The sequence below is a fragment of the Octopus bimaculoides genome, chromosome 8 (genome assembly GCF_046866305.1).
Source record: "Octopus bimaculoides isolate indiv1 chromosome 8, ASM4686630v1, whole genome shotgun sequence".
In the NCBI taxonomy this organism is placed as follows: domain Eukaryota; kingdom Metazoa; phylum Mollusca; class Cephalopoda; order Octopoda; family Octopodidae; genus Octopus; species Octopus bimaculoides.
In genome coordinates this window covers 96,310,383-96,336,699 of record NC_142935.1, presented here as the reverse complement: position 1 = coordinate 96,336,699, position 26,317 = coordinate 96,310,383, and the positions used below count along the sequence as shown (strand labels likewise).

General features: G+C 35.2%; 1 protein-coding gene across 1 annotated transcript; it reads right to left on the bottom strand.

The window, feature by feature from the left end:
- Positions 1–308: 308 nt before the first annotated feature.
- Positions 309–16,876, bottom strand: LOC106874575 (uncharacterized). Its single transcript, XM_014922353.3, has 6 exons — positions 16,464–16,876; positions 14,466–14,795; positions 11,309–11,397; positions 7,889–8,037; positions 4,704–4,813; positions 309–3,758 (listed from the first exon to the last, which is right to left on the bottom strand). Exons 1-6 carry the CDS (start codon positions 16,474–16,476, stop codon positions 3,709–3,711), a joined length of 741 nt encoding a protein of 246 aa, XP_014777839.3. The 5' UTR covers positions 16,477–16,876; the 3' UTR covers positions 309–3,708.
- Positions 16,877–26,317: the final 9,441 nt, after the last annotated feature.

Here is a 26,317-nt window from a genome sequence, read left to right as displayed (position 1 = left end):
ATTATAACTCAGCATTAGCTAAAGCTGGGTACACAGAAAAAAAAATTAAATTTGAAAATAATAACCCCCAGACATTGTAACCTATAATGAAAATTAAGTATAACAATAAAAATAAAAACAATCATTCCAATAGTTATAATACTAGTAGTAGTAATAATAATAATAATAATAATAATAATAATAATAATAATAATAATAATAATAATAATAATAATAATCATATAGCAACCGCCCATATGTTGATGGCAGTCACAAGGTTCCTTGAGTTCAGCTTTGATTTCAAATGATATTTTTCATGTCTGGGTCAATCGTTTTAGCATTAATTTTATACATCACAGTTGATGTAGTGAAGAGGGAGGAAAGTGTTTTAGAAATAAGATAGACAAGTCTATTTATTCTGGATTAAGATGTTTTATTTCACAACGATATAACTGGATCTCAACGGATCATGGGCAAAAGTGCAGAAACAAAAATAAAATTACACCAAAGAATAATCACCCTTCAAATACTACATTAGGAAATTAAATCCGTGAACCTGTCTTTGTGTGCAACAGAATGTTCCAGAAAGTTTACTGAGCATGTGGCAAGAAAATGTGTAAAGGTGTATGTTTGCATAATATCTTCCATTGTCTATCTTGAACATCCGTACAGGATGAGGAAATTTAAGCTCTGAAATAAGGAATCGAAGAATACCTTTGCACTTATATTGTAAAACCGATTGGAGTATTTTCTTATAGAATTTGCTGAACATGCCATAGAGGTAGCAGTGTGACTGATTAAAAATACTGCATCTACACCAGGCAGTTGTCTTTCTGTTCCGTTCTTGAAATACGCTCATTCGATTAGCAAAAATTAAAAAGGATATATTTGGAGTATAAAAATATTTTGAGTGCAATGTATGAAACTACCGGAAGCCTATGTGAGTGTGAGAATATACTAAAAGACTGGATAGTTTAAATAAGCTAAGATAACAGATATTTTTGTTTGAGTGAATTCGTCATAGAGAAGTTAAAATTGAAGACAATTTTAAATCTCATAGCAGTTTAGTCCTTCTCTCCCACTATTGCTGTCTTTCTCTCCTCTTACATACTCACAAACACTCTTACACGCTTATAATAGTTCTGTCATAGTATAGTCATTAAAGTATCGGACATATTCCTTCAAATTACCTCCTATCACCTTGTAATTAGCAGATCACGTTAGATCACGCTAGATCACGTTAGATCACGTTATATAGTATACATGAACAGTTGAGGAACACGATCCGAATACCTTTCAACATAAGTCTTTCGATCCGAGCTCATCTGGAGATAAACAACATATACAAAAATGCATGGTGATGTATCTTATTTTTAATTTTTAAGTCCGGATGAATTTGTAGATTTGGTATTTAGGAATAATACTGTGTTAAACATTGCAGTTCATCATACCACGCGGCGTAGAAGATAAATACCAGTAACATATTGTAAATCTAAATGACTGCTCCGTCTCTGCAAACTATTAATTTAATGCATACGCGTGCACACATACACACACACACACACACACACTCACGCACGTATATTACACCAAAATATTTCATCTCAGATCCAGTGAAGTAATGTGAAAATCATCTAAAATATGGGCAACAAAAGCTTCAGATACTTAATAATATATATATTTATTACAAGTTTGTAATAAAATAAAGTCAAACAGTGGCGTTTTTAACGGCTGATAAAACTGTGAAACGATGAGGTATTTTTAGCCTCAACCAAAAAAAGTCTAAGATTAAATCACTTGGACAATAAGAGCAGTTTGTTACTCAATTTATCATTGATTGATCTTCCAATCAGTACGTTAACTAGTATCAAGGTTACAAGGATCGACGTTCTTAGAAATGTGCAAATACACAAAGGATTTATGCACACATACATTTGTAGTCAATATGACGAAGGCCAGCAGGTAGAACCTTCGAAGTCACTGTTTCTCCACTCTTTGTAAAAGATTTAAGATAAATGAATACGTTCTCTACTAGAAGATATTGCATACTCCTTCAGTTTAATGTTAAATTGTTTTTATAACTTCACAGTAATACAAACATTATAATATATGCATATATACATTCGTATATATTCGCTGCTTTCTTCCAAGTAACCTAGTGCTCTTAGTTTAGTTTTTCTTTGGGGCTGGTCAGATTGGCCAATCTCGAGTATAACCAGCCGAAATTGTAAAGATAATTTGGAACTCGACTGAGGAAAGAAATTTCCGAAATCTCCTTGTTTTTTCTTGTCCCTTTTTTGTATCATCTAACTGTCTGGATGTTTTGCGTTGTTTTCCCATTTTCTGTATTTCTTTATATATATATATATATATATATATACAGTAATACAGTAATCCCTCGACTATCGCAGGTATTACATTCCAAAACCCCAGCGCCAGGTGAAAATCCACGAAGTAGAAGCAGTACTGTACTGTATATTTTATAAAAATTACAATTTGTTTATATTTATTGTATTATAAATGCAAAACAACACCACAGACGAATCGATGTAAACTTAAATAATAAATCTCGATAAGTAAACCACGATATTGTGAGGGATTACTATATATATATATATATATATATATATATATATGTGTGTGTGTGTGTTATTTCTTTACTACCCACAAGGGGCTACACGCAGAGGGGACAAACAAGGACAGACAAACACGGATTAAGTCGATTATATCGACCCCAATGTGTAACTGGTACTTATTTAATCGACCCCGAAAGGATGAAAGGCAAAATCGACCTCGGCGGAATTTGAACTCAGAACGTAGCGACAGACGAAATACCGCTAAGCATTTCGCCCGGCGTGCTAACGTTTCTGCCAGCTCGCCGTACTTATATGTATGCCATACATATATGTATGTATGTATATATGTGTGTATATATATATATCTGCACGTGTGTGTATTTTTCTCTTATTTGCTTTGACTTAGATTTTACCTGTGTCTTGTAATTTTCAGATATTTTTTTCCTCCATTCTTCTCTCACAGGACTCGTGTCTTTTCTCTCTCTTTTGCTTCCTTTACCTCAAGCCTTCCTTCTGTGTAAGAGACATCTCACACCCATACTCTTAGACACACACATCTATCACATCTTCCTCATGACTCTTGCCTTTTCATTTGCTTAAAACTCTCGTCTGTTTCTATCTCTTCACACGCGCCAAACAACCACTCACATACCAGTTCCTTTTGTGCCACTTACCACACATTAATACTCGCCTACACTTGCACACAAACACCCACCCCTCCTTCCTTCTTAACTTCCTTTCATAGAACCGCATTTCCTAACACTTCGTCTGCTTTATTCTCTCACTCACTGACTACTCCACTTACGCAGTCCCGTATGCTTTTGTCTTTCTTCCAGTAAAAGGTCTACCGCCCCTAATGTTACAACTATTTCTATCCCCATTAAAATGTTAAATTAATGCCATTTAAGCTGAACCTTGTCCTTCCTGCAATATCTGATTTTATTGTTCACTGCATTTGCACTGTCTGTCTGTTTGTCCATCTAGTTATCTGTGTATATGTGCTATACGTACGTACATATGTATGTATGTATGTATGTATGTATGTATGTATGTATGCATGTATGCATGTATGTATGTATGTTTGTACGTATGTTTGTTTGTATGTATACAAGTAAGACTATAATGATACACAATTTCTGGAATAAAACGTATTCTACTTGAAAAGGACTGAGATGACCAATTCTGTAATAGAATTGTACTTGCCTGAAAAAAAAAACAAAGAGTAAAATTTAAAAATTAATGAAGTTAACTCTATTTCTCAATGAACATACATAGATATATACATATATTGATACAAATGTGTATGAATGTTAACACACACCAAGATACATATATGCCATGCACACAAAACAGGGCATATCCCTTACAAATGCATTCCCAAATTTTAAGTCACTTTAAATAAAACCCTTGATTCAATAACACCGTGTACAAACTCTACGCTTGGAATGACCAATTTTAAATACTATTGGAACTTACTCACAAGGTACTGGAATCAAGTTATGTATACTATTCTGCCTAAATAATGGATCTACAGATGCAATATCCCTGCATATCTCACGTCTATTGTCATTCCTCCACTTCACTCTCTATTTCATATCTTATCTAGAATAACTATTGCTTAACCATTTTCTCACACCGTTTCCGATGAAGGATATATAAAATATCCCGGAAACAACTGTAAGACCTATTAATAAATGTTCTAAAATTTTTCACAGCCTTGGATTTTTATCTCATTCTGTTAATTTTTTTTATATATACACATGCTGATATATGACCTACGTTGGACTCCTCATTCACATAATCACCGAACCAGGCGCTTAACTGTAGTCTGTCCATAGCACTTACTTAGCATTACCTGACACCTTTGGGTTTTATTGACACCATTACCTTTCATAACCTTTCTCTCACTCTCTCTCTCTCTCTCTCACTCTCTCTCTCTCTCTCTCTCTCTCTCTCTCTCTCTTTATATATATATATATATATATATATATATATATATATATATATATATATATATATATATGCATACAGACAAACATATATACTCATACTCGTAATATATATACATACACGTAATATATATGTGTATACAAACATACTGTCATACAATTATTTGCACTCACAAACAGGATGATACATTTTACATACCATTGGAATTGTAATAAATTTCGTACGTTCCATTTACTATTTTGGTTTCCATCCAATTACCGTAATTAGAAGTTGCTCCATAATCGATACGAAAATACGGTTCTGTGATACTACAATTGATAAATATAATAAGATTTGTCATAATGAAAACTTGAACAACTATGCCCAACCATGAGAGAAATAAATAGACACCCCAAATTACATCGTTTTAGGTTTATTTCCATTTTGAAAAAGTACATATTTGTTTTTGTTAATTGACATTTTTATGGTTCAGTTTCTATATGGTGACTGTTTAATCATGCCACGTACAAATAAAGCCTTAGAACTGTCCGAATTTCAGATACCATATTGTCAGTCAATATGAAGGTGGATTTCGCCAACGTAAAATTGCAGAAAACCTTGGAATCCCGCTTTCTACAGTTAATAGAGTGATTGTGCAAATCACCAGAGAAAGGAAGGAGTCCACATCACTTTGCCCAGTTCGATTAGGGCCTCCTCACAGGACCTTTCGCTTTGTTAAGAGAAGTCTGTAGGATAATCCTCGTTGCAAGGCCTCTGGCATAGCAGAACAAGTTGATGTCAGTCTGAGAACAGCTGTCAGGTATCTCCACGAACTTGGCTACAATGGCGAAGCAGAAAGAAGGAAGCCACATCTTCGGCAAGCCAATATTAAGCGGAGAAGAGATGGAGCCAATGACATGGTGGAGAGGCCACTAGCATTTTGGGACATTGTCATATTCTCTGATGAGTCCAGATTTGCTGTATTTTCTGACAGAGATCGAGTGTGGATCTGGAGACTCTAAGGTCAAGAATTTGATGTGAAGAGATTGCAGTCAACAATGAAACATGGTGTTTATTCTGTGACAGTCTGGGGGAACAATTTGTAGTAATGGTTGAGGAAAACATAAACTCAAATAAATATATGTCCATATTGCTGAAGTGATTTTTCCCAATCTTCTCCAGAGGTAAACATAATTAAAGGAGACTCTCCTTTTATGGAAAATGTCACACGGCTAAAAGGACTCAAGATTGGGTGGAAGAGAATAGCATTAAGTAGCTTCCACGTCCAAGCTAGTCACCAGATATGAATCCTATTGCATCCATACTTCGTAAAAAGGATAATAAGGCATGCTCCCAGCCAGATATTCTGAGATTACTGCATGTAACTTGGCAAGAAATTCCTGAAGAGAATATTAATCTAATCAATAACATTCCTAACAGGGTCCTTACATTGATAAATACCGTGGGCATGTCTACTAAATATTAGATATTCACATTATAATAATCAGTACATAATTTGAATACATAATTTCAGATTTAAATAAATTTGAACAATTATATGGGTGTCTATTTACTTCTGTCATGTCTGCGTATTTACGAGTCAGTTCTGCTTAATTAAATTGACGAATTTACCTTTTCACTATTGAGATTAGCGAGTGTCTCATAGCCCGTTTGTAATTCACGATGTTGTTGGAACTCCGTCGCTTACGACGTCGAGGGTTCCAGTTGATCCGATCAACAGAACAGCCTGCTCGTGAAATTAACGTGCAAGTGGCTGAGCACTCCACAGACACGTGTACCCTTAACGTAGTTCTCGGGGATATTCAGCGTGACACAGTGTGACAAGGCCGACCCTTTGAAATACAGGCACACGATATAGAACGTATAAATAACATGTAATTCAGATAAATCATATCTTGTTATTGAGTTTCATTCAGGTGTGATCAAGATGATCTATGATCAAAAAGCTTTCCAACAATGGTGAACCTGTCATATTTCTTTGTTAGACACAATGTATTTCGAATCACATCGACTAATAATGGCAAAGTTCTATTTGAGTGGAAAAATCATTGAGAATATTTTAGAAAACCAGATACTGCGTCAACCCCCACATGTCTTAATAATGGAACCGCGTAATTTTTGAAACCCCCCAAAATAACGTCTTTCTTCTACTCCGCAAATTTTAGTTCTTGTACTTACTTTACAAATAATTATAGAAGGTCAGTAGTTCAGCATTTGGAATGGCCAGTTTGGAATGGCGTAGGTGTATTGCTTTCAGTTTTTTATGTTCTGAGTTCAAATGTACCCCCAGAATCTATAAAATAAAGCAACAGTTATACACTGGAGTCGATGTATTAGATTATGTCCTCACAAAAGCCCTGGCTTTGTCCTTTAATTAGAAACTATTGTTGATATTTCTTTGATAGTTTCATGCAAGTTTCAATTGCACCGTTTGTTGCATCTCCGTGTTTCTGAAATGTGTGTAGCATTTTCTCTGTTCTCATTTTTATGTGGGATAGAGTAGCATAGCTCTAACCTGTCAGAACTGTGCATGATTTTGTTTTGCTACGGAGTTCAGTCTGTTGTTTCATGTAATATATCAGTGTTTGATGATTTCTTGTGAAGTGTACTTTATTAGGCATTAATCTTGTAGAGTATATATTGCTTGAGTTGTATTGTTTTATTCTATTAGGTGCTTATTTTATAAATTGTATTGTGTGTTTGAAGATTGTTCTATTTGGATTGTGCTGTTGAATTAATAATACTTCGCGCAGGATGTAGGATGGTCCTATAATTCTGGACAATGTGTAGTGTTGTATGTCTTAGTATGGTTTCTATGTTTATATCTTTTGTCATACCTAAAAATTTCCAAATATTTTTGGTATGGTTTTCACTTTCAGGCCCCACCTCTAAAATATTTCGATTTGAAGAACCTTTTATTTCGACAGTTTTCTACTTCTTTTATGGTAATATTTCAGTGAAAAACGTTTCTAGTTGATGTCTTTCCTGTATTAGTCCTCATATTATACTCCTGGTGGGACTCGCTATTGTCGCTGAATACAAAACCACTTTGAGAAAACCTCAAATAACGAAGATTAAGATTAAAACTACTACTACTACTACTACTACTACTACTACTACTACTACTACTACTACTACGAAGACAGTGAATGTAAGAACCAGCAACTTGTGATAGTTTCTTTCCTTAACGTTTTGAGTTCAAATCCTAGCAAGCTAAAACATGCCTCTCATTATTCCAGGCTCGGTAAATTAATACCTGTTAATTAATGAAATCATTAAAAAATATCCCTCAAAATATGCGATGATTCTTTGACAGCAGGAAATCATTATTATTATCACGAAAACATCAAAGATGTTAACACAAATAAAGAGATAATATATACTCATTGTTGGATGTAAAGTTGTATTGAGTGTTCCATGCCAAAGGCTGTTCAATGAGTTTATCATTTCGGTACCATGATGTAGAATCCGTCCCTGTTCCATTGAAAATGAATACGAAATCTCGCTGAGTTGCTCTCGCCAGAAATTTCACCTGTAAAAGAAAAGTTGACAAGGATTGATAAAGAATGTAAAAGAGTGAGAGAGGAGTGAGTAGCAGAAAGAGAAAGAAGATAAAGATGAGATATAAGGAGAGAGAAAGCGGGTGAGGAAGTGAGGTAGAGAGAGAGAGGGGGGAGAGGGGGGAGAGGGGGGAGGGGGGAGAGAGAGAGGGGGGAGAGAGAGAGAGAGAAGAAGTGAAAATGGAAGGGTAATATATTATGTGTCTGTATATATATATATATATATATATATATATATATATATGCAGAGAGGAAGAGAGATAGAGAGAGAGAGAGGGGGTGGAAATAAAGAAAGAGCTGATTGCGAAAATTGTGATGGAAATGCACGATAAAGGAAGCGAAAGTGTTTGGGTTTAGGAAAAAATATACGTGATTTACAAGGCAATGAATCAGACTATATATTGGGATTTCAGAATTTTTGAAAAAGTTCTATTGCATCTGTGAAGAGTACAAAATCTTGACAAATTCAGAACAGAAACAAGGCGAAAGACAACATCAGCAAGAATCAATTCTACCTCAATGTAACATTGATATTCGTTAAGTTCCTTCTAAATTTCACTCATCCAGCAGTTCTTATTAAAGTGAGAAACAAAACAGCTCTCATCTCTGAGCCACAATCATATCTATATTTCTATCCGTCTTTCTGTAACACACGATTACTAAACTTTATTTACCTTACCTTAAAACCACTCACCAGACCCATTTCGAACTTAGTTTAGCAGTTGAAACATCCTGTTATTATGCTTTGAAGTAATCATTCCGCGTTGTTTCAAGTTCTCTTTCAGCACCCTTCAAACTCCTTAAATCGCCTTTCTCATTTGTTTCAACGTTCGAAATTTCTTTTACATCTTTCATATTCTTTCTACGCCGACACACCGGTAGAGAGATTGAATCCTCCGTCATTCAGATCTTTCAACACCAGTTTATTTCATAACCTTGAGATAATCCTACTCAACACACCGAATCAATTTCCAAACACTCTTTGGTTATGTTGCTGATTATGAATTCCCCCGTCTCTTATAGTAGGACGTCTGGCTCAATATTTTATCGTCTTGGGAATGATGAAAGGAAACGTCGAACTCGGAGACGGGGCCCAGTTACAACATTCTTTAAGTCGAGAGTATCTCATGCTGTTCAAAAGGACCCAGAATAAGGTTTGTTTTAAGGACGATGAATAAAAGACCCATGTTCCAAGAGGTGAATTACCTCAAATCCCAAAGAATTTCTCTCAACATATTGCTATGATAATCCTCCAATACCTCTGCTCGTGATTAGAGATGCACATATCGTCAGCTACTAAAGGACATGCTCAACTGGTTAAAGTCAAATAACCATCAAGCAAATCTGTGGTATTGAGCAGAATATTTGCTGTGGCCCATCTTTTATTCTAAGACAAAACATGTACATGATAACACCTCCAATCAGTTAAAATGATTTTCTAATCTTTTCACCACATAGAATCGTTGAGATTTTTGCGGATCCATAGTACAAGTGGTTGAGATCTGTAATATCAACATCATTAGCTGAAGTTATTATTATTATCATTATTATTATTATTATTATTATTATTATTATTATTATTATTATTATTATTATTATTATTATTATTATTATTTTATGTTTGACTTTTGTTTTGCATTTGTACAAGTTGGATCCAAGTCTCACCCAGAGACCTTAAGAGACAACAAGTTAGAAGTTCATGTAGGTGTTATGCCTAGGGTACCATATATTTGGATTTGTACAGTTTTGTTCTAGTGAATGTTTAAGAAACCATGAGAAAATTATGTGTTTGTTTTAAAATTTGAGATCACATAGACAGTATTTTACGTAGGATATGGGCAGTTCCCATGAGCACTATCTTTTGAACTTCAGCCATTTTGGGGTTTCCTGGTATCTGAGCTAGGTAGTAATCAGCCCGTTTCGCTGTCATTCCCAGGGCACCTATGACAATAGGTATTGTTTTCGTTTTCAGATTCCACATTTTGCTAATTTCTATTTCAAGATCTTTATATTTGCTCAGTTTTTGGTAGGTCTTGACAGATACGTTTATATCGACTGGGACAGTCATATCAATGAGGAGGCATGATTTTTGTCTGAAGTCTTTCAGTATGATGTCTGGCCTATTTGCATCTATCTTTCTGTCAGTTTGAATGGTGAAGTTCCAGAGGAGTGCAATTATTATTATTATTATTATTATTATTATTATTATTATTATTATTATTATTATTATTATTATTATTATTATTATTGAGGGAACAGCGTAAGTCATCAAAAACACTGGGGGTACAAATAAAAGAAGCCCAATATACCAATCTCGACTACACGTCTGATAATGTTACACCACGTACATGCATCACAACCACATGTGCACGATATGGCGATCTTACATCGAGATAAACAGCGCATGACTTTAAAGTTGGGGCCCAGTTATATTTTCCTTTAGGGTGTGTAGCCCATTCTTCTCAAAAGATCCCTGAATAAGATTTATTTTAAGGATGGTCAATGATGAATGTTTCTAGAGGTGAATAATTCAAACTCCCAAGAATTCCTCTCAACACATCGCTATGGTACTCTCCAACTACTTCTGCTCGTGATCAGAGATGCACATATTGTCAGCCACTAAGGAACGTGCTCAAGTGGTTATGGTCAAGCAATTGACAAGCAAATCTCTGGTACTAACCAGAATATTTGCTGTAGCTCATCTTTTATACCAAGGCAAAACAATTTCTATGATAACACTTCCACCATAGTTGATATGACTTTATGCCACACTCCATTTTAACCTCACATGTTTTCACTTAATCTGCAAGAAATAGAAGGCAAACCTCTCTCAGATTATACCGTACCACCTAATAATAAAACACATTGGATTATCTTGTTATAGATATACTATATTATTTACGTTATTTACATTATTTATATTTGACGGATATTTGCCCTCATCTTGTTTGTTAACAAGTATCCGTCAAATATAAATAATGTAAATAATGTACATTATTCCTCATCTCCTAAATACAGAACTAGATATACTATGTACGAAAATAAGACAAGGAACCAAAACTGGATCTTGATTGAATGTAAAGGTTAAGCAGCAGAAAGGACATGGACAACCCCAGCAGCACTAATTACATACACCACTGCAATATCGACAGGAAAAGGTAAAAATCATACATCACAAGAGACAGGGAACTGAGAATCTGTTATTTAAATGTGTATCATTTTGAAAATTCAAAACTGTATTACCTTTTCAATAGGTAAATTCTCCCAGTATAAATAAAGAGGGCTTCTTTCATATCTTTCGGTCAGCTTAAATACTTTCTGCCAGTTTTGGCCTGAAACAACCAGAAATGGATATCAATGAGTTATATTTAAGTGCACAGAAGCTTTATTAAGATGTTAAAGGAAATATGTAGCACACAGTACAATGAAAATTAACTGAGCCGATTCTAAAATCATTGAATGCGATATAATATTTTCCTGTTACCATGTTTTCAAATTTTTCACTTTCTTTCATGATTGGAACATTTGTTAAAAAATGTTTTGATAATGCGGATTGTGTGTTACTAGAAATGGCTTTGAGTTCCGTTGATGGGTTCGTGCTTCTCGTGTTGTCCTAAGTTGTTCTGTAGGTATCTCTTTTGCTCGCTGTATGCTATTTTCTTTTGCTCGTTGTATGCTTTTTCTGCTTGAGTAGAAATCCTTTGGGTTCTATAAGTCGTATGTTTCTGTTATTTGGATCATCTACCATAGTACAAATTTTCCTGGCTAGACAGTGCGGGATGTTACATTTTATGTGTGTTGGCCGGCATGATTTGAAATTTAGGTGCTGCTGTGCATCTGTGATTTCGTAATAAATATTAGTTATGATTGTGGTGTTGTTTTTAATTACCATTATGTCAAGAAATGGTAATTGTATGTTACTCATTTCTCTTGTGAATTTGAGACTAGGGTGTGGAGTGTTGAGGAGGGTGCTGAGTTATTCCAGATTTTTTAGGGATTTCGTTCAAATTAGGAAACGATCATCGAGTTATCTTTTCCATGTGTCCTCTCGCTATCTTCTAAAGGTCATGCCGTACTTTTCTTCACTTTTTTTATATACTTCTTTTTCCCAAGTATCCCAATACTGAGTTCATGAAAACTGGAGCAAATCGCGTCCTCATAGCTGTGCCTCCGTTGAAAAGGAATGTATTGTTTTCGAGGATGAGGCTGACTGCCAGGAATTGAACTCACGACCTTATAACAGTAAATCTACTGGGGATCACTTCTCTATGTTTCTCGACCCAATATTTTATGGCAGTAATTCCCAAATCATGTGGAATGTTCTTATATAAGTTTTCTACATCAAAACTAACAGCGAATTGGATTCTGTTGTTTTGGGCAGATGTGACAGGAAATCGATGCCATCCCGAATGAAACTCAATAGGTGACTACATAGTGGTTTTAGGATAATGCCAATGAGGTTGCTCCGACGATGTGTAGGACAGACTGGATCAGTTATAATGGGTATTAGTTTAATTTTTTTCTTGGTTGTAATAGTTTTATGCATCCACTACCTTGTTCCTTCATAGCGTATCGTATTTATTTTGACTCCTGTATTTTAGGTAAGCCACAGAAGTAGCTGGATTTCGACTCAAAAGTGTTAATATAGTCCCTTTCATTCGGAGTGAGGGAGTTATAATGTTTTAATACTAAATAATTGAGTTTCATCCTGATGCAGAGGTCAATATTTCAGGGTATTTCATGGTAAAACGTTTTATCCTTCAAATGATCTTCAGCTAAACCCTGGTAATATTCCGTATCCATTATGAAAATGGTATCCCCTTTATCTGCTTCTTTGATGTCAATTGTGTTGTCATTTTTAAGACGTATAAGGGCAGACTTTTCTCGTTTTGAAATGTTTGATGTGACGTAGAAATCTGCAGAAGATATCAATGCATTGATCTAAATGTGTATTTCGTCTTTTGGCGGAATAAATTTTGATCGCCAAGGATTCGTCATTGTCATTATTTTTATCAGTAAAAAACTCCACAAGCTGTAGTTTGTTTGGAATATTTTCCTCCATTTCCTGATGGTTGACTGTAGGTGTGAATTTTAGTCCTGCCGTTTGTCACTACCAATATTTCTTTTTGACAGATTAATATTTCTAGGGTCTATCCTCTCAGTAGTTTCTCAGTTGTTTTTTCTTGGTCAGTTTCTTTCTCTGGTGTCTGCTGTCCTGACCTTCAAAAATAGATTCCTTTTTGTCTATTATTTCTTCTATTATTAACATCTTTTCTCTGGCGAGCTTTGGATTTTGGTTGTGGTGTTTGGTTAGGTATGTGTTTTCTCTTGTTCTTAGATGTGAGTATACTATATATATTTTCACCTTATGAAAATAATTTTGGGGGTTTATTTGACGGTCTAGTATGTTTTTCTCTGTTTCTAATAGGAGCACTCCGTCGGTTACGACGATGAGGGTCCCAGCTGATCCGATCAACGGAACAGCTTGCTCGTGAAATTAACGTGCAAGTGACTGAGAACTCCACAGACACGTGTACTCTTAACGTAGTTCCCAGGGAGATTCGGCGGGACACAGAGTGCGACAAGGCTGGCCCTTTGAAATACAGGTACTACTATTGGACGTTGAGATATTCGTGTCCCTTTTTCTTTATAGATCGTATCACATCAAGACCTTAACCCACATGGATCTACACAGGATTACTTCCAATGATTTATATCCATAGATATACTCAGGATACCTAAGGACTCAAGTTCTTGTATTTGCGACATCATCATGAAGCTAAATTATGAAATTTATGCCTTTTTTTCTTTTCTTTTCTCTCTCTCAATCTCCTTATTCCTTTAATCACTTCCTGTCTGTAGTCATCTCATTAATATATACCATTCTCTTTTGCCCCTAGTTTTCCTTTTGTCTCTGATGATACAATATCCCATACTTGAGGATATCACAGAAACAGCTGTAAGACTTTAGATGTTTTCCAATAATAATATTGCATACAACTTGCGACGTTTACCTTGCCTTAAATTTGGTTGTCCTCTTTAAAAATTATATACAGCTGTTTCTGTGATATCCTCAAGTATGGGATATTGTATCATCAGAGACAAAAGGAAAACTAGGGGCAAAAGAGAATGGTATATATTAATAAGATGACTACAGAGAGGAAGTGATTAAAGGAATAAGGAGATTGAGAGAGAGAAATTTAAAAATTATATATCCGCTGCATCAGAAACTTGCTAGGACCCCATAACTACCGTCTCAGTTATAACCTTGGAGACCTACAAATCCGTTACAGGACTCACCTCCTGTGAACTAAACCCCCATACTTATATATAACGTTAGATAAATGATGGAAATATAACACAAAGACTAAAAAAGACGAGAAAAATATGGTTTACATACCGTTTTCTTTGAGCAAGATATACGATGAACAGTCGCAATCATAATCTTCAAGTTTTTGGTAGTAAAACGGTTGATGCATGTGACATACGCCATTACAATAGCTGAAATATCCACACGCAGCGCATGATAAACAGCGAATTGCACATTGGGTACGAGATGCCGTCGTTTCAGTTATTCTAGATTGGCCTAATAAGCATTTTGATTTAGTAAGTCGTTTGAAATTACTTTCTTTACAATCTGCTTTGCAGCTTATCGGAGGGATGAAAAATATTAGTGCAAAAGCTTGCAGCGATTTCAGCCTCAAATGACATTGAATTGATGTTCTCATTCCTGAAAAATATACAGAATATATATATATATATATATATATATATATATATATATATATATATATATATATATATATATATATATATATATATATATATATATATATATATATATATATATATATACATATATATATACATATATATATACATATACATAAATATATATCAATCTATCTATCCATATATACATCTGTTGGTGTGTTTATATATATATATATATATATAGATATAGATATATATAGATATATATATATACATATATATATATATGTATATATGTATATATATATATATGTATATATATATATATATATATATATATATATATATATATATATATATATATATATATATATATATATATATATATATATATATATATATACATACATATATATATGTATATGCAGAAATACAGAGAGAGAGAGAGAGAGAGAGAGAGTAAAAATCTATGAATCAGAAAATATATGTATAAAAATATCTGTCTATAGTATAGGTATATTAATCAAAGTGTACAGTGTAATATATTCATTACCACCAATCTTACCAATTGGTTTCGCACTAGCTATTAAAAGAGATGTTAGAAACCAGCACGACTAATTAATATTGTGTTCTCGTCAGAACTCGGAGGAATAGGAAAAATATTGCGCTCTATTATTTCTATTATTGTGAAAAACACATCTAGCCCCATTTTTCGCACATTCTCCAATGTAACACTTTCGCTATTTGATCATGTCACCAAATCTAGGACATTCGTTTGTGATTTACGCAATGGTTTCATGCACTCTGTTACACATGTCGCTCAGCTCAGACACTTGATCATTCCTAAGGTTGAGCCTTCAGTATTGTGCTCTCGGTCTCTTTTTATTTTTAGTGTTCTTTTCTTCAGCCAGAACCTCCTATGTTTTCCAGTAACTTCAGTTGTGGTTACATGGAATTATTATTATTTAGTAGTCTTATTTTTATCACGTGCATTCACTGCAGTACTAATCTGAACCATGAGAGTGAATAATAATTGTAAAATCGTATAGGTTCATATCCAGATGTAGACAGCGTGTTACAGTGTCCGGAAGAAGTATTTTTCCCAACTGCTCCCTGTCTTAGGAATTTAGAGTTAAGCTAATTCAATAACGTCATATTGCTGGTTATAGCTGATATCAAGAGTTCCATTAATATAGGTTTAAACAACGCTCGTTAACTAGAAATGATAATATGTTCTTACAAATGTACAAAGACGCAGTTTTGTGAAGCAAAGTTATATAATCGTTTGGATCGAATTTCTGTATATCATATACGAGAGGGGGAAGTCGAATAGAGATTAAATAGTGGCATTTAGTTCGAATGATTGACTGATTTACTGCCCTCTATCTAAAAATAAAAATGATTTCTCTCAGAGATAATGGCCACATAATAGACGGGTAGATGAACAGAAATCTATGTGGGATTCGAAATCAGAATGTAAAATTACAAAAGATGTTAGCAGTAGGTGCATAACTTCTACAAACCCACCGTCTTCTCTTCCCCTCTCTTTGAAGATGGGAAATGGTAATGACAGAACAAATGTTATGAAAGTACAAATCAGTGACAGTATTTTTCAACAGAGAATTATACAAACAATTGTACTTATTATCTCTCTTTCGATTCCTAATATCATTAATTCACTTACCTTTCAGATTCATGACTGTTACAGAGTTGCTATGTAATATTCACTTTTACTTGGAATTCGGCGAAACAGAAATGTCTCACTACAAACAAGATCTGCCACTTGATGCTTGTTTTCCAGTTTCGGTAAACGGGGTTATTTTGTTTTTGTTTTATCGTTGTTCTGACACAGATCGATGAAACCAATTGATTTAACACTGAATTCGAAAAAAATGTTCTTAAAACAATATCGTCAATTCTTTTCTACCTTTGTAAAGATATGTGAGCAAATTGAAATTCTCTTACGTCAAACCCTAGAGGTTGCCGTTAGGCTATTTTAGTTTTCTTAAACACGTTTTTTCCTTTCTCTCCAGAGTGTTTTGATAGTTATCAGTTTTACCATAAGCTTCGTTTTCCAATCAATGTCTACTTCTATACACCGACCTATGCCAATAAAATGCTTGAAACAAATCACATGTATATACTTGAACAAAAGTATTGGATTCTAACTTCGCAGTATATTGGTAGCTGTGAGCTTGTTTACTTTATTTTTATTTTGCAATAAATCAATTATTATTAAGGCGGTTGAAAGAGGAGTGGCCAGAGATAAGAGATTATTGTAAGAAGTTAGAATCTTCATGAAATGAAGGTATGATTAAACTTGTATTTTGGATTAGTGTAAATGTTGATAACGTCCTCCGAGTAAAGTATGGACTTCTCAAATAACTATTCCAATTTGGGAACAAACCTCTTCGCAATATTCTTTACTCTGACGTCAGTGTTAAGATCTGGACAAGACTACATACACTTTGATTTAGCTTCGATCCATAGAGGTGCCTAAGGTATATATTAAGGTTGGTTTGATGCATGTTCATCTACCCTAAAAAAAGTATAAACATGTCGCTACTTAAAAAAGGTTATGAAAAATACTGCAGAGTCAAAACTATAAAATGGGTTTGTAATGACGATCAGCTGAGAGATGAGTTAGGTACAATTGGCAAATGTATGTCACTGTAACAGAAGACAGCTTAGCATCTTGGAAGTCTCGTTATTGTTGTTTAGCAATAAGTTTGTTGGAGCCCGGATTGAATAACGTTTTATATTCCAGAAATTGCAGCCATTATATTCTCAAAATTGCAGCCATCATTGAACAGTATCAGAATGGGTTCTAAAGTCGTGACGTGCGATATGATTAAGTTTTGGTTGTAATTTCTAATTCTTTGAGCAACTGCTTAGAGTTTAGACTTATAAATTGTCAGGTAAGTAATGCATGGAGGTATGAAGGCTCCGAAACCAACTAGATGGATACGTTTCAATACAGTTAGATATAGGTTAAACGACATTTTATAAATTGAAACTGCACCCGTAATTAGAAGACGAACCAGTTGCATTAATGTCAATCACATAGCCAGAGATGTAAGGGAGAAAATTCCCAAATTCTTAATATATTAAAGCCTGAATTGTACCATGTAGTGAGATGTAAGTTTGGGTAACGACCAGGGCATTCTTCTGTTATAGACTCCCTTCATAAAGCAGAGACACGACGAATCTATTAATTATTGTATGTGACTAATTACATTATGTTAGTCTGCAGGTACCATTATGCATTTTATGGCAAAGATATTCCAGAGAAAATTTCCAGTTAAAATATCTTTACATATATATATATATATATATATATATATATATATATATATATATATATATATTCTGCCCACTTATTTACAGCATCTAATCTCAAATATAACGGTCAGTAATATAATATGCAAAGTTTTTTGTGTTGATAAAAGTTTGGATGTGTTAAAGATGTGGGTTTCATATTTCATACTAATGTAAAAGAGAATTTTATGGGCCGCAATTTGTTATATAGAAATATTATTTTCTTCGGTGAAATAATGTACTATGTAGAAAAATGAATATAATGATATATAAGCAAAAGATAACTTTAAGAAATAAAATAAATAACTACATAACATGTGTAAAATACAAGAGTTATAAAAATTAGTAAATTGTGAGTAGGGGATGTCAATTAAGGAGTGAAACGGGTGGAGAAATATATAAAGATTTACGAAAACGTACTGGCGTTTATAAAGATAAGTATAAATTGGGGGGATGTAAGATAAAAGAAATAACTGAAATTGAAATGTTGGTCTAGTTAATGGTGGCGCGATCAGTTCGAACTATATATAGAAGGTATTTATCATAGTGAAAATATCACTTAATGATTTCTGATCGTTTAGATAATTTCGTAAATGTTAAAATCTTTCTGTATGGAACTCTTCTCAGCTATGCTTTTCTCTCATCTATTTACATATTGTCTGCACTCCTTTAGGATCTTCCATTTGATATGGAAATAAACAGAAGGATATTTTCAAATTCCAAATCCAAAGAGATAACGATGTTGCCATATTCTTCTTTTCTATGTGTCAGAAGAAAGAGGTGCATTATTGTGATAACATTGCTTATATATAACATTCACCATACAGATATAATAATTATGTACAATACAAACGATACGTTTTTCAGAAGAGCCATCTGCCCAATATACATCGCTTTTCGATTTGCTCGACTAAAGGCGGTGCTCCAGCATGGCCGCAGTCAAATGACCGAAACAAGTAAAAGAAAATATGTATATATATATATATATATATATATATATATATACATATATATATATATATATATATATATATATATATATATATATATATATATATATATATATATATATATATATATATATATATATATATATATATATATATGTATATATATATAGTTCAAAAACACAATAACAAAAAACAAAAAAACAACAAAGTGAGGACGTGATATGGATAGTATTATTGGACGCTCAGGAAAGGAAAGAGAGAGTGTATGACGTTTCGGGCGTAGCCCTTCGTCGGAAAGATGGAAAGTTCGGAGAATGGAAGAACGGAGAAAGAGGAAAATGGTACCGATGCCCACGAGGTTACATGATGAAAAGACCGGAAGAGGAGGTGGTGGGGGAAAAGTTCTTTCTAAGATAGGAGAGTGAAAAAGGGAGATGAATATCGGTGCGCGTGCGAAAGTCTGCGAGTGTGTGTGTGATAACAGAACGTGTGTGTGCGTATGTATGTGTGTGTGTGTGTGTGTGTGCATGGTTTGGTGGTTTATCTGTTAGTGTGTTTGTGTGTGTGTGTGTGTGTATGACGTAGTGGAAGAAATTAGTAGCAGGACTGGTTAGTGGACGCTGTAGACAGTGTAGGTAGAAGGTCAACAGGTGGTTGTTTGGGTGTGTGTGTGTTCGTGTTTGTGTGGGGTTGTCGGTGTTAGGTACGTGTACGTGTGTGTGTGTGTATTTTGTATGTGCGCGTGTGTGTATGTTTTCTGTGCGTGCGTGTGTGTTTGTGTGTATGTGTATGTTGTGTGTATGTGCGTTGCTGTGTACGTGTGTGTGCGTGCGTTTGCTATTGTATATGCGTGTGTTGTTTATGCCCATGTGTGTATGATTGTATGCGTGTTTGTGTGAGTGTGTAGTGTTGGTGAGAAGTGTGTGTGTATGTGGGTGTGTGCGTGGGTGTGTAGATGTGCGTGTGTGTGTGGGATTGTGAGTGTTAGGTACGGGTGTGTGTGTGTTTATGTATGTCTGTATGTGTTTCCGTGTGCGCGTGTGTGTATATTTTTTGTGCGTGCGTGTATGTGTATGTTGTGTATGTTTTCGTGCGTGCGTATGTGTTATGTATATGAGTGAGTATTGTGTATGTGAGAGGTGTGTGTGCATGTGTGTATATGTGTATGTGTGCCTGTGTGTATATGTGTATGTGTGTCGTGTATGTGTGTATGTGTGTGTGTGTGTGGTTTTATGTATGTGAGGGGTGTGTATGTGTGTGTTTATGTGTGTGCGTGCGTGTGTGCCAGGTATGTGTGTTATTTTGTGTGTGCACTCCTGTGTGTATGTGTGTGCATGTGTATGCGGCTGTGTATGTAGGCGTGCGCGTATATATGGGTGTGTGTGTGTATATATGTGCGTTCGGCTATGTGTGTGTGAGGGCGCGTATGTATGTTTGTCATGTATGTGGGCGGTATATGTATGTGGGCGGTATATATGTAAGGTGTGTGGGTATTTGTGCGTGTAGGTAGTGGTGAGATAAAAAGTAGAAAAAAGTAAGTCTAATAACAAGAGGATAATGGATATAATGTAAGGGGGACGAGGGGGGGGGGTTAAAAAAAAAAAAAATTATGTAAAGTGTTGCAGGGACGTAAAGGGGAGAGTCATAAGGAAGAGAAGGCTGTGTTGAGTCCGAAGGGGAAAGAAGAATTAAGGTTGAAAATGTAGCGTTGCTCCAAGTGGAGTCGCGAGGGAGTGGACCCATGGTGCAGGGCGAGGCCAAAAACGGAGATGTTAGAGGGAGAGTGGTTGGGCAGTTGGAAGTGACGGCCGACAGGGGAGTCCGAACCTAGCCGAACGTCCCTTAGGTGTTCGGTGAAACGGTCGGCCAGCCGGCGGCCCGTCTGCCCCACGTAGAGTTGGTTGCATAGGGTACATTTGATGCAGTAAATAAGGTTGGAGGAGGTGCAGGTGAAACTGTGTGGAATGTGAAGTGTTTGTAAGTTCGATCCGGTGACAGAGGTAGTGTTGGTGATGAAGGGGCAGGTGTGACAGCGGGATCTGGAGCACGGGAAGGAACCGGGTGGGGGTGGGGAGGAAGAGGAGAAGGTACTGCGGACCAGTAGATCGCGTAGGTTGCGGGCGCGTTTGAAAGCGGATAGGGGTGGGTTGGGGAAAGTGGGGTGGGTAGTGGGATCGAGCTGGAGGCGACGGAAGACCCGTAGGATCCTCCGACGAAGGGGTAGGGTGGCAGGGTGGAAACGGAGTGGGAAGGGGGTACGGTTAGGGGATTGGTGTGCGGTCGATTCGACGAGCGCGGGCGAGGGCGGATTGGACAAGGTGGGAGGGGTATCCTCGATGCATGAACAGACGAGCAAGATACTGGGACTGGGTCTCGAAATCCTGGTCCAGGCTGCACAAACGTCGGAGGCGGAGGAACTGGGAGTAGGGGATGGCTCGTTTGGTGTGGAATGGATGGGAGGAGGAGGAGTTGAGGTAGAGGTGGGAGTCAGTGGGTTTGAAGAAGGCGGAGGTAGTGAGATATATATATATATATATATATATTACACACTCACACACACGCAAATACACACCCGTGCACACACAAACACGCACGCACACACAAACACACAAGCACACACACACACACACACACACGTATATATATTTATAATTTCTGATTTGGATGCAAACACAGAAAAATATAGATTTTTTATGAGGGCGGTTTAAATAGAAAAGCATTTTTGTCTCCAATATCTCCAGTCTGAAATTTTAACTAATAAATTTTGTTTGATATAAACTATTTTCATTAGAAAATTACATTAAAACTGTTGTTTTAGGTACTAAAGTGTAACTAGATTGCCATTCACCAGAAATTGTCATTTAACCGTGCAAAATCAGAACGGTTTATTAAGAAAAAATAAGCTAAACGCTTAAGAAATCAATCATCAATGGTTATCTATTAAATCGATGTTAATTTGTGTTTCGTATTCAGCAACCAGAAGATATTGTAAATATTACCTTTTCATTAGCTTTAAATTTATCGACGACTTAACATCTCAACGTCTTTAAGGATACAAATGTATTTCTTGTTTGAACTTGTTAACTCTTATAAATACATGGACTTTCTTTCTTTATGTTTGTATGTATGTATGTATGTATATGTAAAAATATGTGTGCGCGTGTGTGAGTATGTACGTACGTATGTGTGTATATATATATATATATATATATATATATATATATATATATATATATATATATATATTATTATTATTATTATTAATAGGGTAAGAAAATGGAGAGTTGTGGATGTATAGTTAATTTATTTGTATCACAGTTTGAAGTTAAAATTCAGAAACAAATACATGTTAATAACGTACAAAAGAAACTGAAAAAACCTACATGTTTCGATTCTGGTCCCTAAGTAATTCATAATTCAAAGCATCTGGGTCAAATACAATATTAACAATTGGTTATCATCTTAAACTGTATGGGTAGAAATATGTAACCTTCGCTTTAAAGAAACAAGAAAAAAAAACAGAAAGAAAAAAAAACATGAAGCGGTTTTGTCCCATACAGTTTAAAATGATAATCAATTCTTAACATTGGACTTGACCCAAATTCTCCATTTACATGAAGAACAACTGGAAACGGTATTTTGATAGATGTTTCATCTTCTGGAACAAAAATCAAAAAGGCCTAGGAATTTTCTATTCCTCCTTAATAAGCTAGATACCTCACGAAATTTACAACAGAATAATACACAAAGAACTGCCATTTTTGGACACATATTATCAAAGGTGAAAACAAGATAAAGCATATCTTTTCTATGAATCAAAACTTAAAATTTTCGTTCTTTCAATCCCACGCATATTGAAAAAAAAATACTATTCAACACGGCAAAGCGGGTCTTAACTACTCTTGCACAAGAGTATAAAAATCTGCATCTTCAACCAAGCCATGTCATACCAGTGTGGAAAAGCAGGCTCATCAAAACCAGTATCGCCTCAAGCGCAAATTCACGGCCTCCTCATCAGACCGTGCTAACCGTGTGGAACTCTTCTCAGCTATGCTTTTCTCTCATCTATTTATATATTGTCTGCACTCCTTTAGGATCTTCCATTTGATATGGAAATAAACAGAAGGATATTTTCAAATTCCAAATCCAAAGAGATAACGATGTTGCCATATTCTTCTTTTCTATGTGTCAGAAGAAAGAGGTGCTAACCGTGCTAGATGGAGAAAACATGCTGAGGCTTTCGTCCAGAAGTGGACTGTATATAAGCAGTCCAATTCAATAATATAAAATATAATGAAAATTATTGTTTGGGAATTGGTAAAATTGAGAAAATACAAAATAATTGTATGATCTGTGAGTAAATTTAAGAATTGCCAGATAAAAATTAAGGTAACTTCAAAGGTAGAAAATTGAAAAAGCTGGATCGTAGAGATTGAAAAATATAATGTTAAAATTAGTTAAAGTGATAAAGTTAACAATATTAATAGGGGATGAATAGACAAAGGGTACATGTCGAAATACAGAACTGCAGCATCTTGCTGAGGATTTGTAGCAGCATTGACTTCATACCAGAATACAAAACAAGTCTCGCCTTCATTTCATCAGTATATTTATGTAGCTTTACCACACCTCTTCCGACAGCATTAAAAAACATCTATCAAGTGTAAAATAAAAATAATCAAACTGAAATCCGTCAATATATTAAACGTGCTGAAGATATGGATAAAAATCTCTGGCTTGTTTTGACTAGTTTATTTGCGAACATTGTTGATCAGAAGTGGATATTGATTGTTAAAACTATTTAACGAAGCTGATGACATGACTGGCAACTTTCATATTAAAGATTTTTGAATAGTAAAAAAGAAAATCACAAGTTGAAAAATTTGATTAAGAAAACTGAAATAACTTGGTGATTATTTCAGGAATTGTAAGAAAAGCAAATTCAAGTCTGTGTCCCTACTTTACAAAGATGGAATAAACCTGGTGATATTGTTTGAAGAACACATCATTATTTCGGAAGCCAGTGTAAAAAAAATCAACCGGGTTCACAAAATTTGCCAAATCTTCATATTTTTATTCTTCATTTGTCAGGAGCAAGAAAAAAGAAATTTAATATCAACATGTTTATCAAACTTGGAAAAAAGAAAAAGAAAAGGTTGTTTAGATATTAATTATTTCTGAGATTCACTGGGAAAGTCTGTAACAGCAATGATTCTTAAAGGTAAATGAATTAATATTAATATGGATTGAAATTGCATATCTTGAAAGTCTTTTGCATCAGTTTTTTTTCTGCTCAGAAGTTGTTTTTGTAAACTTGTTTTTTTTTTTTTTTTAAGGTTATATTTAATGTATGCAGCTCGCATGAGCAACATAAACTGCTTCAGATTCATGTTGCTTTCTATACAATTTCGTGTCAGTTCTGCTGGAAGTTCTTTTCCAAAACTGATTTTTCTCCATTTTATCGGTGCGTCGTCTGCTTTCTGAAGGTGAAGAAAATACGCTGATTAGAGGTGTGTATTTTGTCGATGATGAATTTTGAGATTAAGAGTAACATTTCTCTGGTGAAGGAAAACTTGAGGCAATTTTCGGTGGTAAATCTTGGTATATTTGAAAGAAATAGTTAAAACCAGAGACATAGTGTAATAGGAAAACCCTAGTTTGAAGGTAGGTTCTTGTAAAGTGCAAAGATCTTAAAACATAGTAAATCGGCTGTTAAATTTTCTTTAATCATTAGCTGGGCCAGTTGCCGATCAAAATTTCTTTAGTCGGAGTCAACCATTTGAGTATTAATTTTATGTGTTGAAGTTGATGTAGAGAAAAGAGAAGTATTTGAGAAATATGACAGGCGAGTATTTTTCGTTGATAAAAATATTTTATTTCACAACAATAAAAATGATAACTGGCTCGTGACGGACCACAAAAAACAAAACAAAAATACAGCAATAAAGAAACGACTTCACATATAGCCACTCTTCGAATATTACATTCGGAAAGCAAACACGTGGAACGGTCGTTGTGTGCTACAGAATATTCCAGAAAGTTTAATGAGCAAATGACAGTGAAAAATATGTGTAAGTGCATGTGTGAGAAATATCTTTGATTTCCAATTTGAACATGGATACGTGTTGGTGAAAGAAAGACTCTGAAACACGGAATTCAACAATACATCTACTTTATATTGTAAAACGGGTTCTGATGACTTTTAATAAGTCTTTGCTGAACGTGCCAGAGAGTCAGCTGTGTAACTGGAGAATTACTTCCTGTGACAGTGTAACTGGAGAATTACTTCCTGTGACAGTGTAACTGGAGAATTACTTCCTGTGACAGTGTAACTGGAGAATTACTTCCTGTGACAGTGTAACTGGAGAATTACTTCCTGTGACAGTGAGATTGCATTATTTTCAATGAGAAAAAAAAAGGAGTTTATTTTCTTAAGTATAAAATTATATAGACTGTAAGAGACAATTGGCACATTAGTAGGTGTATATAACGGCGGCTACCTGGCAGAATCGTTAGCACGCCGGGCGAAATTCTGAGTTCAAATTCCGCCGAGATCGACTTTACCTTTCATCCTGTCGGGGTCGATTAAATACGTACCAATTACGCACTGGGGTCTATGTGATCGATTTAATCCCTTTGTTCTATCCTTGTTTGTCCCCTTTGTGTTTAGCCCTCTGTGGGCAATAAAGGAATCCGTATTTTTTCTAATCTAGGTACAAGGCCCGAAATTTTTGGGGAAGGGACCAGTCGATTAGATCGACCCCAGTGCGCAAGTGGTATCGACTCCGAAAGGATGAAAGGCAAAGTTGACCTCGGCGAAATTTGAACTCAGAACGTAGCGGCAGACGAAATACCACTAAGCATTTCGCCCGGCGTGCTCACGTTTCTGCCAGCTCGCCGCCTTGTAAAAGAATAAGTATTAGCAGGTATATGTAAAACATTTACAAATATTTGTGCTTGTGAGAAGACACTAAGACAGGGGGTAGTTTAAATGAGCTACGATGACAGGTAATTCTGTATGAGTGTATTCGTTAAAGTTGAGAATAAAGTATGAGAAGACATCTTAATTCTGTTGGGATTCATGGCGTGAAATACCAATTTTGATTGTACATAATTTAAGTCTAATTGTTGCTTACTTCTTCTCTTCTTACACCATTCTCACGCTTTATCTCTCTCTCTCTTTCTCTCTTTCTCTCTCACACAGTCACAAACACACGCACACGCCCATGGTAATTCTGTCATAGTATAGTCACTATAGTATCAGACACAT